General features: G+C 45.8%; 1 protein-coding gene across 1 annotated transcript in view; it reads right to left on the bottom strand.

Annotated features, from left to right (window-relative positions):
- The window catches only part of PTPN14 (protein tyrosine phosphatase non-receptor type 14), a 148940-nt gene that overhangs the window by 19582 nt on the left and 109359 nt on the right, over positions 1-19999 (bottom strand). The window contains exons 9-15 of the mRNA XM_081121554.1: positions 18107-18195; positions 14846-14933; positions 13725-13807; positions 10885-10942; positions 7089-7167; positions 4716-6190; positions 1008-1151 (exon numbers count right to left, since the gene is read on the bottom strand). Coding sequence (XP_080977680.1) covers positions 1008-1151; positions 4716-6190; positions 7089-7167; positions 10885-10942; positions 13725-13807; positions 14846-14933; positions 18107-18195 — 2016 coding nt within the window. The remainder of the gene's footprint in view (positions 1-1007; positions 1152-4715; positions 6191-7088; positions 7168-10884; positions 10943-13724; positions 13808-14845; positions 14934-18106; positions 18196-19999) is intronic.

Genomic DNA, 19999 nt, shown 5'->3' with positions numbered 1-19999 from the left:
ACAACAGGATTTCTTTAAATATTGACGGTGACGGTGCTAATAGGTAGTTTCAAGATGTCCAACTGATGCTTGATTATTTGGTCTCATGATTAGTGCTAGTTTCTCTTATCCAATAACCAATTTCCTTCCCACTCACAGTTTCAGCAGGACAAATCTGCAAGGCCAGGCAAGAGGTGAAATTCAAAATTGGTATTTGTGTTATTAACACCTCTGTTTAAAGTCTTAATGTAAGGAGACTGTTATTCTTGATTATCCAAACACCCTTTCTTTTCTCCATGTACATAGCCCCTTTTACTGAGCTGAATTTTAAGATGATGCTGGTCCACAGTCCTGCACTTCTGGGGATTAACCCCCACCCCTTTTATTTTTCCCACGGACAAACTACTAATCACAATGATAGCTATTAATGATAGTTAAGTAGTTCTTCTAAAGTCCCTTCTGGCTTTAAAAACATTCTAATACTTCATGTATACTGACAGGAATCTAAGATCTTCATGTCATTAGCACGCAAAGCCTGCATCTTTAACCACTGTAAAGGAACACTTTTCTCACCTCTAAACCACTAACATTCAGCTTCAATAGCATATTAAAAGAATTCTATAAATGCTTGGGTAAAATACTCACTTCCTAATCAATGCTAATCGTTCATAAAAATCAAAGAAACTGAGAGCTACAGCAGTTGTTGAATTTTCTTGGTTTGCAAAAACGGAAAGAGGCTCGAAGAAACTGAGTGACTTGACCCAGGGCACTAGGCCTGTTAGGGGCGTTAGGGGTCTTAGGGGCTGGCCTCTCAGGGAGTCATCACCGTGCCAACTTGACAAAGAAACAGGAGACACTTGAAAGGGACCCATTTAATACAACACAGTTATAGTCTAAGTCTTGCTATTCTCAACTTGAAGAATTAATTCATCAAATAAACCCTAGTGCTGGCATGTTTGGGCAGGGAGAGAGCTCTGGAATCGCAGAGCACAGGAATGAATCACATGCTTGACAAGCCCAGTGCTTACCCTCTCGTCCATGGGAATCCGGCTGCTGTCGACTCGACTGTCTTCCCGCCCTGAGACCCGAGCAACCGAGAGTCCATTCAGCGCTGCCAACATCAGCGGCCTCTTCTGTGCCTCCAGGCCTGCCATCTTCTGCTTCTCTAGATTCTTATGGCAAGAAAAGGCATGTTCTCATTGTTTATAATACCAGTACAGTTCTGGAATGTGTTTTAATCTCCCCAAATCTGTAACTCCCCAGCCAAGGAATGCAGACAACCACCATTAGTAGGGCGAATTCAAACACAGCCTCCCCATTAATTCCCACAGTGCCCGAGGAAGCCCATTCCTATAGGACTCCTGTGCTTTTATTTTAAAGCAGATGATAAATGAACAAACAAATAAGAGCAAAGACTGTGCACAACTACACTCTGGAATAGGGGGTTCACAAAAAAAAAAAAAAAAAAATTAAAGAAAATAAAAGCAGTGTCCAAGCAAGGTACTTTAGGAAGGTAAGGGCTACAGGAAGACAGGACCAGGAAAAGAGAAGCAGTTTCATGAATAATGTACTCCAATCACAATGAGGGGCCTTTTATACAGATCAAATGGTAAAAACACAACAAAATGTAAACACTGTTCAATGTCTTGTTAAGAGGTCTGGATACATAAACTGTAAAGAAAAACCTGCTCAGGTTTCCATTCCGAGGGGCTAAGTGGGAGGATGTCAACCCTATACTGAACCTCTGATCCCTGAAATGTCATCCTCAGAAGGAGCGCTGACGTGGCTCAGCCACCTGGCTCACGCCGAAGCCTGGGCCACCTAAGACGACCACCAGGCATTCCCTTCACGCTCCACCCGGAGGATGGAAAGGACACCATGGCCCCCAAAGACCATGGCGGAACCTCACTGATGAGACCAGGCCATGGGAGGGCATGGGTTTGGGGCTAAGCAGACCATGTAGGGAAGAGGTCTGGATGTTGACACCTGGCCCTCTTAGAGCATCTCCCAAACATAATTATGTCTCGGAAGTCAGGAGAGCAGAGGGACTCCGTGAAGCATGCAAACAGGAGTTTCACAGTGTGAGAGTTTGATCCACGCAGGCGTGAAACCAATCTGCAGACTCCTTTGGCCACCACAGAGGAAGGGGCCACCTTGTCCCTGGTTTCTTTTCAAGCCTTTAGGTATCTTTTTTCTTGGTCTACCATTTATAAATTGACTCCCCAGAGAGCAGTGTCTTGATGGAAGCATGGTGCTGGCAGAGGGCAGAGTTAGTGGATCACTCTGACCATGGGTAGAGGGGATGGCATCACACTCTTCCCCTCGGTGCCCCCTGGGGTCAGAATGGAGCCCTGGTTTGTCTGATGCTCCCCGTGAGATAAGACACTTACTCCAAGGACAGGGCCAACCCCTCAGACAGACAAAAGGAGCTTTTCAGAAGAGGATTAGCTGTGACGAAGTGAGAAAAGTACTGACTGAGGGTGTAATACTCTTAAAAATAGTGACCCTGGTTTCTCTATCCCAGGCAGATTTTGAAAAATTTGAATTTAGATTTTTCAGTGTTTTGTTTGCTTTTAAGTTTGTTTTTGTGAGAGAGAATTTTTTTTCCTGTTAACTCGTTATTGGGAATTGGTTCCACAATTCTGCAAGGTTTTTCGGAAAATGTGCCTAAGGTCCTTTTGACAGTGCTCTCTGTCCCAGGTACAGTGACTAACTGGGCTGAAGACAAAAAGTCATAAACTCGCCCAGGGGGGCTGAAAGCCCAGTGATAAACTATATCTCTTAGCTTCTTCTCACCTATCGCATCAGCTTATTGCCAGAGATTAAAAACAAGTAACTCCAAGATCTGATCTGTCCCCTCTCTTCCCTGCAGCTGATTCCGGGTTTGGGGGGGGGGGGCTACAAAGACGAAATGTCTTTAGGCAGCAGGAGGAGCCAGAAGGGGAGCTACTGAGACAGCCGACCTGAATCATCCATTAAATAGACAAGCAGCTCCGGAATTAGGGAGAGTTGGCCGCAGGGCAAATTCTCACCATACTTGCCTCCCCCCCTCGGGTTCCCATTGAGTTTAATTTTCTCACTGCTTTCTTATCCTAGAGAGGCCCACACAGCCTTCTCTTCTTATTTATTCCTGAGAAGCCAGGCAAAAGCTGCCCATTGTGGGGAGGGCAGGGAAGCAATTGAGATGTGAGGAGGAGACTGGGGTGAGTTTCTTCATAAAAAACCAGGTGCAGAACCACCTGGCACTGCCCCATCATGCCTGGCCGGGTTTGCTGAAGAAGCTCCTCAACCTGCCCTGAGGTCGGGACACCAGCCCAGGGGGACAGTCCTTAGCTCCCACTATACAGGACTTGGGGAAAATGTCAACGGGTAGATTGAAGAAGGGCTGGGGTGACGATGTTCCTGAACTACAAAGTTAAGGGGTAAAATCAGCTTCGCTACTATCTCCACGGATGGGACGGGACAGCACCTGGGACAAGCAGTGGAAACCCCCTGCTCCTTTGTTATCCATGAAACTCTATATAGGGAACCAGTGCCATGGGTTTGGCTACAGGCTTTTGTTTAATACAGGTAATAAGAGAAGTGGAGGAATTTGACCAAAATGAGGTTTGGGGACCATGAGGGCATCAGTAAATATCAAGTGAGCAAAGCTTAGACTGATATGCTCAGTTGTGTTAAAGGAGCCCGGGGCCAAGAAGTGCTAAAAATCCCTTTCTACCAACAAACTGTTCTTTCCAAGCTGGGAAAGCACTCCCCCAAGGCACCCACCCCTGCATTTTGTTCCCCAGCCAAAAGGTTTTATTGTCAGAGGCCCAAGCACATGCTTCACAATTTCCCTCCGGGTTTACAAAAAGTGGAAAAAGTTATTCCTAGACCAAATTCTCAGCACCACTCCACTGATGGCCAAAACTGTGAGGCCGAGAATGTTCTTAAGGTTTGTCTAAAGTAATAAAGTTGGTGTGGATTAGATTCCTGAACCCAGATTCCTTACACACCGGCCCTCTACTGTTCTTTTCAGGTTGACTCCCACTGCGCATGTATGTATGTATGTATATATGTGTGTGTTCACATACATGTATCTGAATTCTTAATAAACTAAGCTTAACGGGGAGTTGAAGCTCAATGGTAAACTTCCAAATTTATTGTAATTTCCTTGGCTTTGTGTTAAACATCTATTAAAAAAAAATCTGAAAGTCAAGCTGGACACATTGCAGTCCAGTCAATATTGATGAGCTCCCCTGACATACAGATCAACAGACACAGAAAGCTCTCAAGGATGTTTAATATCTAACTTGCGGGGAGGCGATGTTTTCCTCTGGAAAAACAAAAATACCAACAGGTATAAGAAGGTGAGGTCCTCGCAGCTCACACAGGAAGGCTGATCCTGAGTAAATGCAAAATGCTGGCCTGGACCCCATGTCCACACCACCAGCCAGGGACGCCCGAGCTCCACGGCTGCACTTTGTACCACGTGTGCCCATCAGCATCCACGCGCGGGATGGAAGATTTATTTGAAGGGGCCAGAACGAAGTTTTGTAAAATGAAATACTACCTGTTTAAATGCCAAGGGACCCTCTAAATCCCTAACGCCTTCCCTGAACGAGCCTCGACCCTTCCTCGGCGTCTACAGCACGTGCTCCCACTGTGAACTTTCTCACGGACACGGAGCAGAAGTGCCTGCGGGGAGACCCCCGTGCGCAACGGCGCCCCCAGTGCCGCGGGGGGATGGCGCTTACCCGGATCATCATCTCTCTTTCTATAATGCTGTCCTCCAGCGAGAACATCTCGGACACAGGCCTCTCCTTCACGGGCTCTTTCTTGACCCGCTCCTTCACGCTCGTCAGGTCGGGCTCGGAGATGGACGGGCCCAGGGAGGACCCGTTGACGGCCAGCTGCTCGGGTCGCGAGACACTGATGGCCTTGGCCGGCCCGTGCCGCAGCACCCTGGCTCTGGCGATGGCGGGGGGCAGGCTGACCTGGTCTTGTCTCAGCGCCCCGTTGCTGACACTCTTCCTCGGGCCGGGGTACTCCGGAGGGGGCTTGTTGGGGATGCGGGCTAAGGCCGCCTGCAGCTGGGCGCTGTACTCCATGTTGTCGCGGAGCCCAGGGATCCGCGCCACCGGCTCCGCGGTCTCCTCCTCCTCCTCGCTCTCACTGCTGTGGATTAACATCGTGGCGTCCGAGAAGGTCTTCTTGTGGTGATACTGGGGCAGCTGGGGGACCTCGTGGCCCCCGGGCGCCTCCTTGGGCGGCCCCTGCTCCCGGAGCGTGTTGCGGCGAGCCATGGGGATGTTCAGCGACTTGAGCGTCATCGCCTCCATGCCCCGCACCATGCTGTTCATCACCTCCAGGCTGTGGCGCTTGTTCACCGCGCCGTGGTGCTTGGTGGCCGTGAGCGGCTCGCTCACTTCCTGCAGCGACTGGTGCACCACGGGGGCGCTGTCCTCCTGGAAGGTCTTCACGGACAGCTGCACTTTGCGGGTGACCAGGTCGGGGCTGCTGCCGCTGACGTACTTGTGGCGGTGGCTGGCCAGGTCTGGGGTGCTGGTGGCGGGGCGGGGCCGTGGGTAGGGGGGCGGAGGTCTGAAGAGATGGTTTTTGAGCATGTGGGCCGTGTTGTAGTTATGGGCGCCCTGGAGCTGCATGTTGGCCAGCTCTGGGGTGCTCACTGTGTGGGAGATGGCACTGGCCCCTGGCTTGCAGGGCACTGAGCTATTCTTTGGGTTTATCTGGTCAGATGGGCCGACAAGTTTGTTACTGTAGCCCCCCTGCGGCCCGTAGGGGACAGTGTAGGGGTGCCGCTCCCGCATCTCGGGCTGGCTGTACACCAGGTCCTCCGGCTGCTTGTAGGCATGGGTGTTGATGATGTTGAGGTTGCGCAGCGACTGGCTCTGGCTGTCCGTGTGCATGACCCCCCTCTTCATCTGGCGCATGACCGTGTCATAATCGGGGGTCGGCCGGTAAGACGGCACGATGATCGCGCTGTGCCGGTGGCTTGGGATGTAGTCAGCCCGCATGATGTCACTCCCGGGGATGCTGAGGTTGGAAGAGACAGGCGATGCCTGGATGAAACTCTGGGAGCAGTTCAGGGAGTTGACGCTGTGGACGCTGCACACGCTGCCATTGGTGATGGTGCCGTTTAAATAATTTAAGTCCAGGCTGTTGTGAGAGTTGCAGTAGAAGGCATCTTCGTTCCCATGGAAGATGCTGTCTGCAAGAGGTCAGACAAAGGCACATGAACCTCCACACCGTCCTGCTTCAGTTAAGTTCATACACTCGAGGGGGGACTTTTAAGCGAAATAAGTCATAAAAAGTGCAAACCCACGATCTCCACCCTCATATTCCGTAAAACCTGACAATTTCTTGGATGAGATGCCAACGTACGGAAGGAACATTTTAAATCACGCTGAAAAGGAAAAGCGAATCTAAGCAAAGAAAGCAACGAACATTTGGAACAGATGCCCCCGTGGTAGGTTCTCGATTTTGCCACGAGCTCTGAAATCAGGCAGCAAGCATGGCGTCCACGTTGGGTGGACCTGTTCTCTCGTTCAGGGCTCAGCAAAAGGACTGGCTCTCTCGGCCAAAAAGCCAAGAACTTTAACAGGGCGACAGATCAGAAGTTACTGTGTACTTGGAGCTGATCTACAATGAAAAAGGACCCTTTACCAGAGGGACTGCTAAGCCATCATAAAGACACAAGATAACTAAGGTAGCCAGGATGTCGGCAGGCATGGCCACCGCCTTCTGATCAGCAATCAAGTTTCTGTCACCATGAAAACCTGACCAACTGTTACAAGCTTTGCGACACCGGCAACGAGGGTGAAGGGTGCTCCCTTGGGCTTGGCTGCCACTCCCCCGTCTCTGAGCTCACTTATGAGAAGGAGAAGAGAGCCCTCCTCACCGTCTTCTCCCAACTCCCTTTGCAGCCAACTCTGGGGAAATCTCTCTCTCGGGGGTAAATGGTATTCTATGCTTTTCATAAGTTGAAGCTGCTGCTTGGTGCCACTCAGACAATGGCAAGATTAAAAGCGAAAGCATCACCGTCATCTAAAAAAAAAGGATTCTTCACTGCTCAGTCTTAGGAAGGGAAAGTGGCAAGCCCGAGTTACCTTGCGAAGTGTGTGTTTCCGAGTAGTGTTCGCCACACTGGACGTGCATCGGAGGCAAGATGTACGGCTGCTGCCGGGGCTGAAACAGAGAACAGAGCACAGGCGGGTGGGCCTCCGCCCAAAAGGCCCTCCGCTGTCACGGAGAACCAGCCGAGTGCACGAGTGCCCGTCACTTACCCGCGTCCGCAGGGGAGCGCACTGGGGCTGCTCGGCCAGCTACCCTTGGCCCAACCCTCTCCCCCCGATCCTACCCCCACCTCATCACGAAGCCAGGGCTAGAGAAACAAGGCGGGAGAAATACGGAGGCTGGTTCAAGGTGAGAGAGACAAAGAGGCGACAATCAACATGAGCACATCTATTTATAATCTATTTTCTAATACACTTGCAAAGCTCCCAACGCCTTTTTTTCTAGAACAAAAATTCATACATGAGTAAAATACATTAACAATGGCTACAAAAGGCTGAACCGTTCAGAGAAATTTTAGTGTAACCAAAGATACCCACTATCTCCAAGAAACAAATTGCTTTTGTTCCCTAAATGAAACAATGCTGATCTAAAACTGACACTGTCGTCGTCGTTTTTTTTATTTTATTTTTCAATTACAGTTTACATTCAATATTACTTTGTATTAGTTTCAGGTGTACAGCACAGTGGTTAGACAATCATATTGGGGGGAACACTTTGTAAAGTATATGATTGTCTAACCAATGCCTTTCTTCAAGGAATAACACAGAATACATATTATTAGGTTCCATGTAAGAAGTAATGAGAACAGGGGGCACCTTGTTTCATTCTGTTCAAAACTGCCTCCCTCCTAGAGCCACAAGCTAGGACACATCACCAGAGCTGCACTTATGACCCAGTGCACAGAATCACATCAACCTCCAAGAGGGATGGGGTAGTGATGGACTGGGCCCACTTGCCAATTTATGTAAAAATCGGAAATGTATTCCACAGCAATGAGCATGTAGCTCTCAAGACCACATACTGGCCTTCCCATTGCAGAACCAAATGTAGAGAATCCAATTCAACCCTTTGTCCCTCCAGTGAAGAGTCTTTTCCATAAGACTCTTAAAAATGGCCATTTAGACTCAATCTGAGTAACTTCTGGCTGCAGAGGAAGGTAAACTTTTAAAGGACAAAAAAAAAAAAAAGCTTAGATGAGTTCAATATTTGGTGAGCCAACAAAGAAAATATAATCATATTTTACTAACGTCATCCAAAGCAAGTTATTTAACTTCTGTAGGTCTCAGCTTCCAGTCAATCAAGTCAAGCCCCTCCCTCCCCCTACCTCAAACATGACCCATTTTATTTTTATATTGGGGTCCCAGGTGAGAGTTTGTTAGAAGAAATAGTTTTGATACTAAAAAATTTTAATGTTGTAAACCACCAAAAAGGATGATCTCTTATATTTCAATCTGATTATTTTAAAATTAGCCTTATTAGGTATTCATTGAAATGTGACTGCTTTCGGAGAAAAGCTGAGATCAAGCCAAAAAAAAAAAAAAGCCAACGCCAGCAGGGGTCACACTTTCTCAGTGTCTCTCTACGGAAGATGAGCGCTCCCCAAAGTTGTTTGAAGCTAGGTAAATAACTTATCTACCATTTCCTCCGCTACAAATAATGCTTCAGCATCAAAAGGGCAAATAAAGAAGGTAATAATAACAAGGGATCCAAAAGTTAAAAAGAATCCGGGAGAAGAAATAAAGAATTGCAATTAATGTAAGAAAGTTCAGGGTACCAAAGAGAAGGTGTTATAACAGCTCTCCTAAATATTTCCAAATCTCCCTTTGGCTGGGTTTTGAGTTGCAATTTAAAAATATTTTTCCTCTCCTTAGTAATACATATTTCAACTCAATTTTTCCAGGGTAGGACAACCAGTTTTGAGGCTTAAAAAAACAACAGTGGGGAGGGATTCATACAAGGGAATAGAAATAAATGGCAGGCAATGTTGGTTCACTGCCTTCTCTTGCTCTTACTTAAAAAAAAAAATCTGCTAAGTAAGGTACTGTTTATGAACTGGCAAAAGATAGCAATAAGTAATCCTCCTGATACCATTTCAGGGTTATTTTATTTATTCCATCCCTTAAATATTCTAATATATTATCCTATTTCTTTCTAGACCTGCTAATACAAAAAGCAATCAGAGACTATAATACAGTCAGCAGAAGGGCAAGAGAAGAGTAATCAGGCAGCCTGGTTATCAGCAGGGAAGCCAGAGGAGACAATGTTCTCTGGCTTTCCTCTCATCCCGAGGAACTTTTGGTGAAATGGTTTAATCCTAAAGGGCAGAGGAGACAGAGAAGCCAGGATTTCTGCTTCCTATAGGCCGTCCCCATCCACATAACAGAGGAAAGCCTCAGCATCTTCTCTGGACATTTAGAATGAGATTAGAAAGCCTTAGAATACTTTGTTTGCCTCCCATGGTGTTCCATGGACATAAAGGAAAAATTATCTCACGAATAAAGACACGTGCAGTCTAAAGAAGGGAAAATTAAAATAGCATGAACAAAGGAGTAGATTAAGGGAAGCAGTGCCATGAACAAATCTACTGTTACGCCAGGGGAAGAGCTCAGAGGGAACCCTTGATTCCAAATCAAGGACCCCGTGTGAGATTTTGTGCTTACTGTCGAGATCGGTAACACTCACATGGGTACTCAGGAACTACTACGTGCTGATAGAATGGCCCAACTCTAGAATTCTAGGAGTTCATGTCTATGCATTTCCCCCCCAAAAAAATAAATAAATTCCTCAAAACTTTCTTTTTAAAAGACAAGTTAAAGATATGCAATTCTTGTATACCCTGTATACATTGTGATAAAGAAAAATCCAATTTTATTTTCCTATCAACTCAAAGGAACGGTTCATCTAGAAAATTAAAAGGCCACGAGTTTATTTTAATTATGTATAAAAAAATCATAACCCAAATAAAGAATTATGACTTAAAACAAGTAGAAAACTTTAAAGGAAATCAATTCTTTGACACCTTCCTATTATGTTATCTTTAAGTAATCCTCAGAATAAAACACGGCCTAACACAAAACACATGTAATGAAATCAGAGTTGTGGTTTCATCTTGCACATGATGAAAAGAGCAGTTAAAAAAATTTTGTTGCCCTTAAAATCGGAAAATGTGCCATTAATCTTCCCTATCAAAGACTTTACCTGAGAACATCAACTAGAGTTACTGAATTTCCCCTCATTTAAAAAGTATTTTCTGCCCTGGCCAGTGTGGCTCAGTTGGTTGGAGCATTGTCCCGTACAAAAAAAAGGTGGCGGGTTCAATTCCCTGTGGGGGGCACATGTGGGAGGCAACCCATCAATGTTTCTCTCTCTCTCTTCCTCTCTGTCTTTAAAAAATAAAATCAATTAAAAAAAATTAAACAGCATTTTCTGATTAGTGTACTAAGCTCGATCTATGGCACTGAATACAAAAGAATTTGTGGAGTTTGAAGACATGCCTCCATGTAACAAGCAGAAACAGTGATAAAACAACAGATGAGAACACATGGACAGAAACAGTAGGTCCCATGCTGAAGGAACATGGTCCCATCACCCCGGAATAAGACTTATACTCATGGGGCTGAACCCTGAGCCTCACTTAGAGAAGTGATGACCACGGTGGGCACCACAGGACAAGATGGGTGTGCATCGTGCCCACTTGGCAGACAGATGCCCTTCTGCGTTCTCACCTGGGCATGATGCCCTAGTCACCTCTCCTCTCAAATTAGCAACAAAGGACTCTCCATACCCAACAGAGAGGCTACTTTTGATTGCTGAATATTTTATACGTACCAGAGAGGATCGGCTCCAGGTGGGCTGGCGTCTGATGGGGGGTGGAGAATTTGATTGTCTACAGAAAAAGGTGAAAAATAAGGATGGTTATTAGTTCCTAGATACAAGACAGACAAGAGACGGAGAAAAGAGGAAAACTATCAGCAAAACATAAGCATTATTTCTGGGTGGTCAATCTAAGGACCATTCCGATTTCCTTTTTTATTCTTTATCTTCCAAATGTTTGGGACATACTGTACTTTTACAAAAAGTTTAGGAAGTCCAACTAAAAGAATGAGGCTTATTTCTAAAGAAAGATTATGAGGGAAATAAGAAAGGCAAACATTTTACCATTGTTATTACATGGATTTTTAAAAACTGTATTCTTTGTACCTTTGTGTATGTGTAAAATCTTTCATAATAAAACAAGAAGAAAAATATTCTTAAAATACTGCCAGTAAAAGGAAACAATAAAAATCCCAAATAAATTAAATATGTTTGAGGTATAAAGGTACTTTTAATTAAGATCATACGTATTGCAAATATTCATCTGATCAGATCCTTTCCAGACTGAGAATCAATCTGATTTTTTTTTAATGTAGAGAGAAAAATGAGTGGGGATTAAGAGTGTTATCAAGTTCTTAAGAAATCGAATCAAAGGTGCCTTTGAGAAATAAACCCCAAATTCCAGAATTACATTTTCCAGCCCGGCCGGGCGTAGCTCAGCGGTTGAGTGTCGACCTGGGATCCAGGCGATCGGGGTTCGATTCCTGGTCAGGGCACATGCCCAGTTGCAGGCTTGATCAATGACTCTCTCATCATTAATGTTTCTATCTCTCTCTCCCTCTCCTTTCCTCTCTCTGAAATCAATAAAGATATATTTAAAAAAAAAAAGAATTACATTTTCCACTATCCTCACTGAAACCGTTAAAATAATAATTAAAACAGGACATATAGAGTTGGCCATCAACCTAATTTCTTCACTTTAAAGCACTCTCCTTATTCTGATATTTCACCTTTCCTACCTTTTTGGTGATAAAATGTATTTTTTTAATGAAATGATAAAAACGATATAGCAGTATTGGATTTTTTAAACTGGCCAAATACAATATTATTAGACCTACTGTTAGACACTCTTGCCTCTCCTCTCTACATTTTTTTCTAACCAAGTCAAGAAATATTGGTACCAGTCCCTGGAGCTGTATGGGAGGTGAAAAGCAGTAACTGTGTGAGAGAAGTCAGAGAGTGGAGACCTCTCGAGAGGGATGCTGTTAAGATGATGTTAGTTTTATAAAACTCCAGAGGGATGTCCCAGGCCTTAATGTAGCTTGTACTAAGACTCTGAAGCTGTATTCGGAATTTACTGTGTATGTGTGTGTGGGGGGGGGGGTGCAGTTTTAAGAGAGTCCCAGTTTTTATCAGGTAAGAAGTTAGGAACCTCCCATAACTAGTTAGGAAGAAGAAAGGAATGGTTATTACAAAAGTAGAAAGGAAAGATATAATTTCCTTAGTTTTCAGTCTAATACGTGACGTTCACCGATATTCTAAGAGAAGACTACCAAAAAAAATACAAATAATAAATTTTATAGTAAATCCACTTGCTGAGAAATGGTCAAACCAGAATTTGATTTGAGTAAATTTCGCTTCTCCACGTATTTTTTAATTCGCCTCACAGAAGTTGACTACAGAATTCTTGTTAATGTGAAGGGGACCCCCACAAATGAAAGGCAACAGCAAAGTGGAGCTGCAAGGAAAGGACCCAGAGGGAGTCTGCCCGCTAGACCGGCGTGGGCATGTGCGCGCTCGGGAGACAGCTCTGGCTTCCTAATTTGCCGCTCCCCGCTCAGTGCTCTTCTGATTTACATGTGCAGACTTGGCTGGCAGATCTAATGCTGTCAAACACGCTTCCAGCCTCTGACAGTGGCCAATTGCAGCGGCTGCTTTGAAAGGGCCTCCACCGTGTAGAGAAAAGGGTCTGCAGGGCCCGATGACGCGCTTCTAAAATGCGCTCTCCAGCAGGAACCGCGTTAGGGCCACACTTGCACGCTCTTGGATGTGTCCACTGGGGGAGTGGAAAGGCAGTCCTTCCCTTGCATTTACATCCCCGAAGTTCTTTGAAACAAAATTAAACACGTTGGGCGCCCCAACCACTGATGTACTCTGCTGAGGAGCATCTTTTGAAGGCAATCAAGGTAAAGGCAACATTAGCGAGAGCCCCAGCACGCTGTATCCAAGGTCAGGTCACATTTAAGTTCCCTCATCAGACTCCCCTTATCATCTTTATTTCCAAATGAAGCTTAAAACACGCACACGGATTGGTGACATCTATCAGTGTCCTCCAAGTCTTCCTCTAATTACCCTGGCCTCTCATTTACAGGGAGATGACATGACCCAGGAGCACACGCAGGGTTACCCAACTGTGTAAGCGAAACGGGGCTGAGGATGACAGCAGCTCCTTCTCTTTCAAGCTGGCTCGTCACTGTGTCACACACTTCTGAACATCCTCTGCATCTGACACGAAGGGGCACCCTGGCAAATTGGGAACGAACCGCTTGGCTCCTCCAAACTCATCGCGGAGGTTGGAAAGGCACTAATGGTGACAGTGGGCCAAGCCATCCAGGCAGTCAAACATTCAGTCAATTTGTGAATTATCTGCTCTGTAGGCACAGGTACTAACTACACCACACGGTCTCCATCATTTAAGCTCTCTCCCTCCCGCCCGGCTTTAACATACTCCTTTAGCTTCTACGAGGAACAAGGGAAAAGAGTGAACGGAAAAAGCAATCTACAACATCCCTAAAGCACATGAATTGAATCCGACCAAACCATCCGCGGAGGGGGCGCGTGAGGCGTTTACTTACTCAGTGCAGATTTTGTTTTGTTTGTAAAACTTGTGCCGTGTAGCAAACAACCGAGAAATGTACTTGGCATTTTCAATATCATCCTTGGGAAAGAAGAGACGGAGAAAAAAAATAAACATTTATTCAATGATACACACATTTGACAAGGATTCCTCTAAACAGGGACACACCCCTTCCTCCCTTCCTGTCAATCACAAAATAACACCCCGAGCCACAAACCAACGTGCTGAAATTCAGGGGCAGCCACGCACATGAAGGCCACCAAAGGATCACAAGACAAGACTGTCTGCTAAAGACTTTTTATGCCCAAGGCGTTGGGGTTATGGTGATGAACTGGCATGTTTCACATAATTCCAAACCAAGGGCTTTAAAAATAAATGAATGAAATGAATGAGCCCAGCCGAGCATGGCTCAGTGGTAGAGCGTCAACCTAGGATCCAGGCGATTGAGGTTCGATTCCCGGTCAGGGCACATGCCCGTGTTGCCGGCTAGGTAGCTGATCAATGACTCCCTCCTCATTGATGTTTCTCTCTCTCTCTCTCCCCCTCTCCCATCCTCTCTCTGAAATCAATAAAGATATATTTAAAAAAATAAAAATAAATAAATGAATGAACCAAGGCAGAGCACGGAATGAGTACCAAAGCATCATTGAAGGAGAGGCAGGGAGATGCAGGAACAGCCTTGGCTCTCGAGGAGGCCCTCAACAGAAGGGCCATTGCTCAGCTGACTTCGGACAAGGCTTGGACTATGATGGGAAAGAAAATCCAGGTCAGACAGCAAAAGAAAATGCCATGCGATAGAATCAGAGGTTAATGATGAGGGCTGTAACTAGAGTGCTGAGGAAAGCAGCCTGCCAGACAGACAATGCAATCCATCACAAATAAGGCAGGTGGAGGAACCCAAATCCGAGTCAAACCTCAGATTGGGAAGCAGGCGTTCTGAACGTGAAATCACTACCACTATCCTGGAACGAGTAATGACAGCACTGGGCAAGGGTTGGAAGTTTCGGTTCAATGGAATATTCACTCTCTCAAGGTATGGAGAGCAAGGAAAGGATGTCACGAGTTGAGAAGGAAGAAAGCAAGCCGCCCGTCGCACCCCGCTTTGCCCGTCTTGCTTACCGTGTGAAAGGGCACAGTCTCTTCTTTGTTGATGAGCTCCACCAGAATGGTCGACTTGTTATGCGTGATATTCCCCATATCGTTCCACCTGGTCAAAAGAAAGACAACTGTGTTAGCCCCAAGAAGGTCCATGCATTTATGAATCTGCACAGGAGGGTCCCTGGCTACTGCTGAGTCTAATTTTATAAATGACGACTTAGCTCTATTTTCAAAAGTGAAACGTTCCTTCCCTCAAGGCAGAAAAAAACACGCCTCCATTTAAACAGCTAAAAATCCTATGTGAACTATATCTAGATGCTGTTGTCCATGAAGTATTGTTTCCTCCCTAACTAGTCGGAGGGACATTTGCAAGGGCCTTCTTCTTGTTACTCATGTTTCCAAACTGATGGGGTATTTCTCGTGATCCCGGCTTTTAATGATGGAGGAACATTATTTGAAGGCCAGATGTTCCCGGAATCTAGGCAAAGAACCCACATGGATCCTGTGCTGTAATGTACATTACTGATATGTCACCCAGAAAAATGCCTAGGAGGTGAGTGTTTAACATGCCTGCATTGCTGTGAACTAAACCCACACAATCCTTCTGTTTCCTCATGGAGACCTATCTAAAGTGTGATACACAGAAATAACCACCAGATAAGGGGAGGGAAGCTACTGCCTCCCCTCCCACTTGGAGCCCATTTCTAACCATCTCTCACTACTACCTACCCTCCACTCTGTGCCCCAACCTGTAATCCCTGTCCACTGACTTAACTCCATCGTGTTTTAACTCATTACACTTCCCCTCTGCCTGGAGGGTTCCCTTAAGACTCAGCTCAGGAGTGGCCTTCTCCAGAAGCCCTTCCCCATCCCCAACCACCCACATGCTAGGAAAGAACCCCGTGCTGTCCCTCTATCAGTTACGATATTGCATTACGATCGCTTACTTCTGTGACTAGCTGTCTAAGGAGACAGACCTAGACCACAGGCCCCACGCCCTGGGTAGAGTTTCTGCATCTCTGCATTGCAAGCACTGACCCACAGAGCTGGCACACAGCATGCACTAAATGTTTGCTGAAAGAACTAAAAGTAATATTGCTTCCCATCTGTATAGAGTATGGTTCTTTGATCAACTCTCTAAGGTAGATAAGGCAGCTATTTCTGTTTCCACTTTGGAGATGAAGCAATTTAAGCACAAATGAGTACATGACTTAGCCACATTCACCCTGCTCATCAGGGATGGATGATTTCTATAGCTGAGGTTTCCAGATTTTCCTCCAATCACCTTTCCATGACACCAGTACCAACTGTGTTTACGTACATCTGCTGGAGCCACACTGGCCACAGGTGCTCAGCACAGCTCCCTGCCAACTTACAATCCCATTAGATCACATCTACCTGGACTCAGAGCTACACGCTTCTCAGTGAATGTCTCTGGAGAGAAGAGCTATTTGGTTTCCTCTGGCTCCATTCCTTCAAGTCAACTGCCAAAACTCTGAATCCACCCCTCACTCCACCATATGCCTTCATCTGGTGGCATGACTAACATGACATTATCGTAGAAATAAATTCCCACCTTGTAAGGGGTTTCATGACAAGTGCTGAAGGAAAAGGTCTGGAAGCAGTTCCTAAGGAGACTGAACACATCCTGTGAGTGGCTTATGATCAGCCAACTTTCAAACTGCTATTTTCTTCCATTTAACCTCGATAGCTACAATGCAAGGCTTGTCTCCTTCTCCAGGCTCAAGCAAAATAATAAATAAAGCATTGACTTAGCTATGGAGAAATCACCACCACTGCCTTGAAATGAACACTGGGCAAGTATTGGAAGGTTATCAGTTCAATGAGATATTTATTCTCTTGTGCTATGGAGAACCATGTGGGACAAAATGCCTGGAGAGCTTTAAATAGGCATAAAATGTTATAGTTACAACTCTGCACATATTTCTATATTTTACTCAGTTACTTTATAATTTCTTGTAGGCCGATGGAGTTGACTAAATATATCGAAAAGTCAAGTTTATTCTGTAGCCCAGAAGACCTCTCTCCCCACTCACGCTTCAATGATGTCTCTATACAAGGAGCAAGAGAAAGTAAAGGGCAAAAATAATGGCCCAGCCGGCATGGCTTAGTGGTTGAGCATCAACCTATGAACGGAAAGGTCACCTGTTCAAGTCCCGGTCAGGGCACATGCCTGGGTTGGGGGCTCGATCCCCCAGAAGGGGGTGTGCAAGAGGCAAGCCAATCAATGATTCTCATATTGGTGTTTCTATCTCTCTCTCCCTTTTCACTTCCTCTCTCTGAAATCAATAAAAACATATTTTAAAAAAAATAATGGCAGGATGGGGACCTAGGAGGACATAAAAGTCTATTAGGAAGCCTTTGGCAGGAAAAGTTTCTCAAAATGACCTGCAGCAACTGCTGACCCAGACAGTAGGTGGCTGACCCAGGTTTACTTCCAGGGGGTGGAATGTGCTTTCCCTCTAAGACCTGTCTTTGATCATGGGCCCTAATGCACAGCTCTGCCTGTCAGACACACACACAGGAAAGCTGCTCTTCCCAAAAATAACAGGCCATATTCCCTTGTAAATAAAAGCAAGCATCCAATTTTTTTTAAGCTCACTGATGCTACATGGAATCTATGGGCATCAATACAAAGCAGGCTCACTGACGTGTAACTGAAGGGACACTCGGATGCACCCCTATATTGGTTCTATGTGTGTTAAATGAAAAAAAGGGTTAAAGGGTCAAAACAGTAAAAAGTACCAAAGACCTTTAATTTGTAACAAATCAATTGCCTTTTCAAAACACCCCTTTACAACGAAACCCCTTTTGTGAATAGAAAGACTAGCTTGCACTTTTCTACCGCCTGTGGTGAGGCCCAGGGTGCAGGACAAGGGGAAGCAGCCAGTCTGAATTTCATGACCGGTCATGGGTATCCCAGCAAAGGTAATCAGCAAGAGACACCTGGAGAGCCTGTTTCCAACCAGGCTCATAAAATGTAGTTCCCATTCTCCTGGCTCGGTGGGGTTCGGGAGTGAACTTCCTGGCGTCCGGTGGGAAGAAGGCTCCCCCCACCCCCACTCCCAAACAGGCCTCCAGGAAAAGTGAGATGAATTTCTCCACAACCCCTGAAATCCCCCAGAGGGCTGATCTGAACTGAGCTGAGAAGCGCCCACTCTGATCCCTTTGTCGGACTCAATCATTTGTATAACTTTGCTATTCGGTGGGTTTTTCTCAAGTTCCTCAAGGAGATCAAGGACAAAGGGCAAATAAGACTACCTGTGTATGACTGCTTGTCTTCCAATTCTGTTTCTCACGAAAATCCCCATAAAGAAAATGCCCAGGTGCACACTGTTTCCATGATTGTCCTGTAAAGGTGAACAAAAGGTAGCTGTGATGAAACAGATCCCCAGCAGTCTGGCAGCACCCAGCCATGGGCTGCAACAGCCCTTGGGGACCACGCCCAGCTTCTACACCATAAATGAAAAATGAATCACAGCAGCACCACAGCAATCAGGCAACTAGATCCTGAAGGGATGCGCTACACTGCACCTCCTAATGTATTATGTATGTATTTTTCTCAGTTTGTCACGACATATTTCCTGTGTAAAGGAATTTTAGGATTTTCTCAGATTTGTTGGCAGTCCAGATTTTCTTTCATGAACATCTATTAGTATCTATTTTTACCTTAGTTTTTGTTTCTTAAATCCCAATTGTCCATGCACATAGCCTGATTATACATGCCTATTACCCACGAGCAATCGATTATATATGCACATAGTTTGAAGAATTGAATGTTCTTTAGAGTTCTTCAAAAGAAGCCACGGCAGACCTGTCCCCACAATTTCCTCTCCCTGAGAAGCACCAGATTCCACCACTTAAAGCCCTAGTGTGTGTCTTATAGGAACCTACTAAGCTTGGCTTTTTACTTTAGAGCCTCGTATTCATCAGTTCTGGGATATTTTCTCGAATTACTACATCCTGTTTCCTCTGTTTACTCCTTTTAGAACTCCTATTATTCAGATGTTGAACATCCTAAGCTGGTCCCCTAATTTTATCTTCTGCCTCCCAAGTTCCACTACTTTATTTTTTGGTGAGATTTTCTTAATTTTATCTTCTAACCTATTAAGTTTTCCATTTCTGATATCATACTTTTAATTTGAGTCATTTTATTTTCTGAATGTTCCTTTTTAAAGGCAATCTATTCCTCCAAGGAGGTAATTCATACACATACACACACACGTATGTTTATCTCTGTCTGAGACTGACAGGATGGTATCTTTGGGCAGGAAGTTCTTCACCCTACAGACTCTCTGTCTTCTAGGCTTTGCTCTCATTGTGTTGACCTCTGTGGTTCTTATTAGGGCATCGTGTAGGGTGATGCTTCGCATCATGGCCCAGGTGGGATGCTAAACACTGGTTGAGAGCTTTGTGAACATGGGAGGGCACGTGGACTGTAGACTTCACTATCCACAATCTGCTTGGCCTGGTGTCCCCTCTCAGTAATCTCTTCTCAGCCCACCCAAGCTAACATGGTAACAGGAGTCTCCTACCGGGGATGGAGAAAGGTAAGACACTGCTGGTGGCCAAAGCAGAAAGAGTTGGGACAGAAAGAACTGGGAAGGGAAAAGGGCACCTTGTTATTATGAGAAACGAAGAGGGAAGTTACACAACAGGAAAATCTACGTGTGAAAAGAAGGCAGGTGAAGTGGAGACGGGAGGAGAAAGAAAACTTCTCGGAAGGGCTGCCCTGGCACTCTCCCAGCAGATCGGCGCGATGCCCCGTGGTGATGGGGACGCAGGAAGAGCCGATCGCCAGGGCGGGGCGGTGGGAAAATCTCAGAACGGATGCCTGAGGCACTGCCCTGGTCAGCACCGAAGGCCTCGACCTTGAACTCAGTCGAGGATCGAGGCTGCAGACTCTGACTCACTCCAGAGCGCACTGCCCAGGGCCACGAGCTCTGACACTACAGGAGGGACCGAGGCAGCCGCCCCACCCGTGTTTGTGGAAGAGGCGGGCAGACCTGTCGGGAAATGAACTGAGCCTTCTCCAACCTTGAGAATTTTTGTGGAAGCACTCACGGAAAAGCCCCCACTAAGTGGAAAGGTTCTCCCCTGGGATGTATCCCCCATCACCTGGTTTTATACGTATTTACTTGGTCAACTAACCCA

This window comes from Miniopterus schreibersii (genome assembly GCF_964146895.1).
Source record: "Miniopterus schreibersii genome assembly, chromosome: 19".
NCBI lineage: Eukaryota > Metazoa > Chordata > Mammalia > Chiroptera > Miniopteridae > Miniopterus > Miniopterus schreibersii.
The sequence above is the reverse complement of the archived record's forward strand: the minus strand, read 5'-3'. Positions and strand labels throughout refer to the sequence as shown.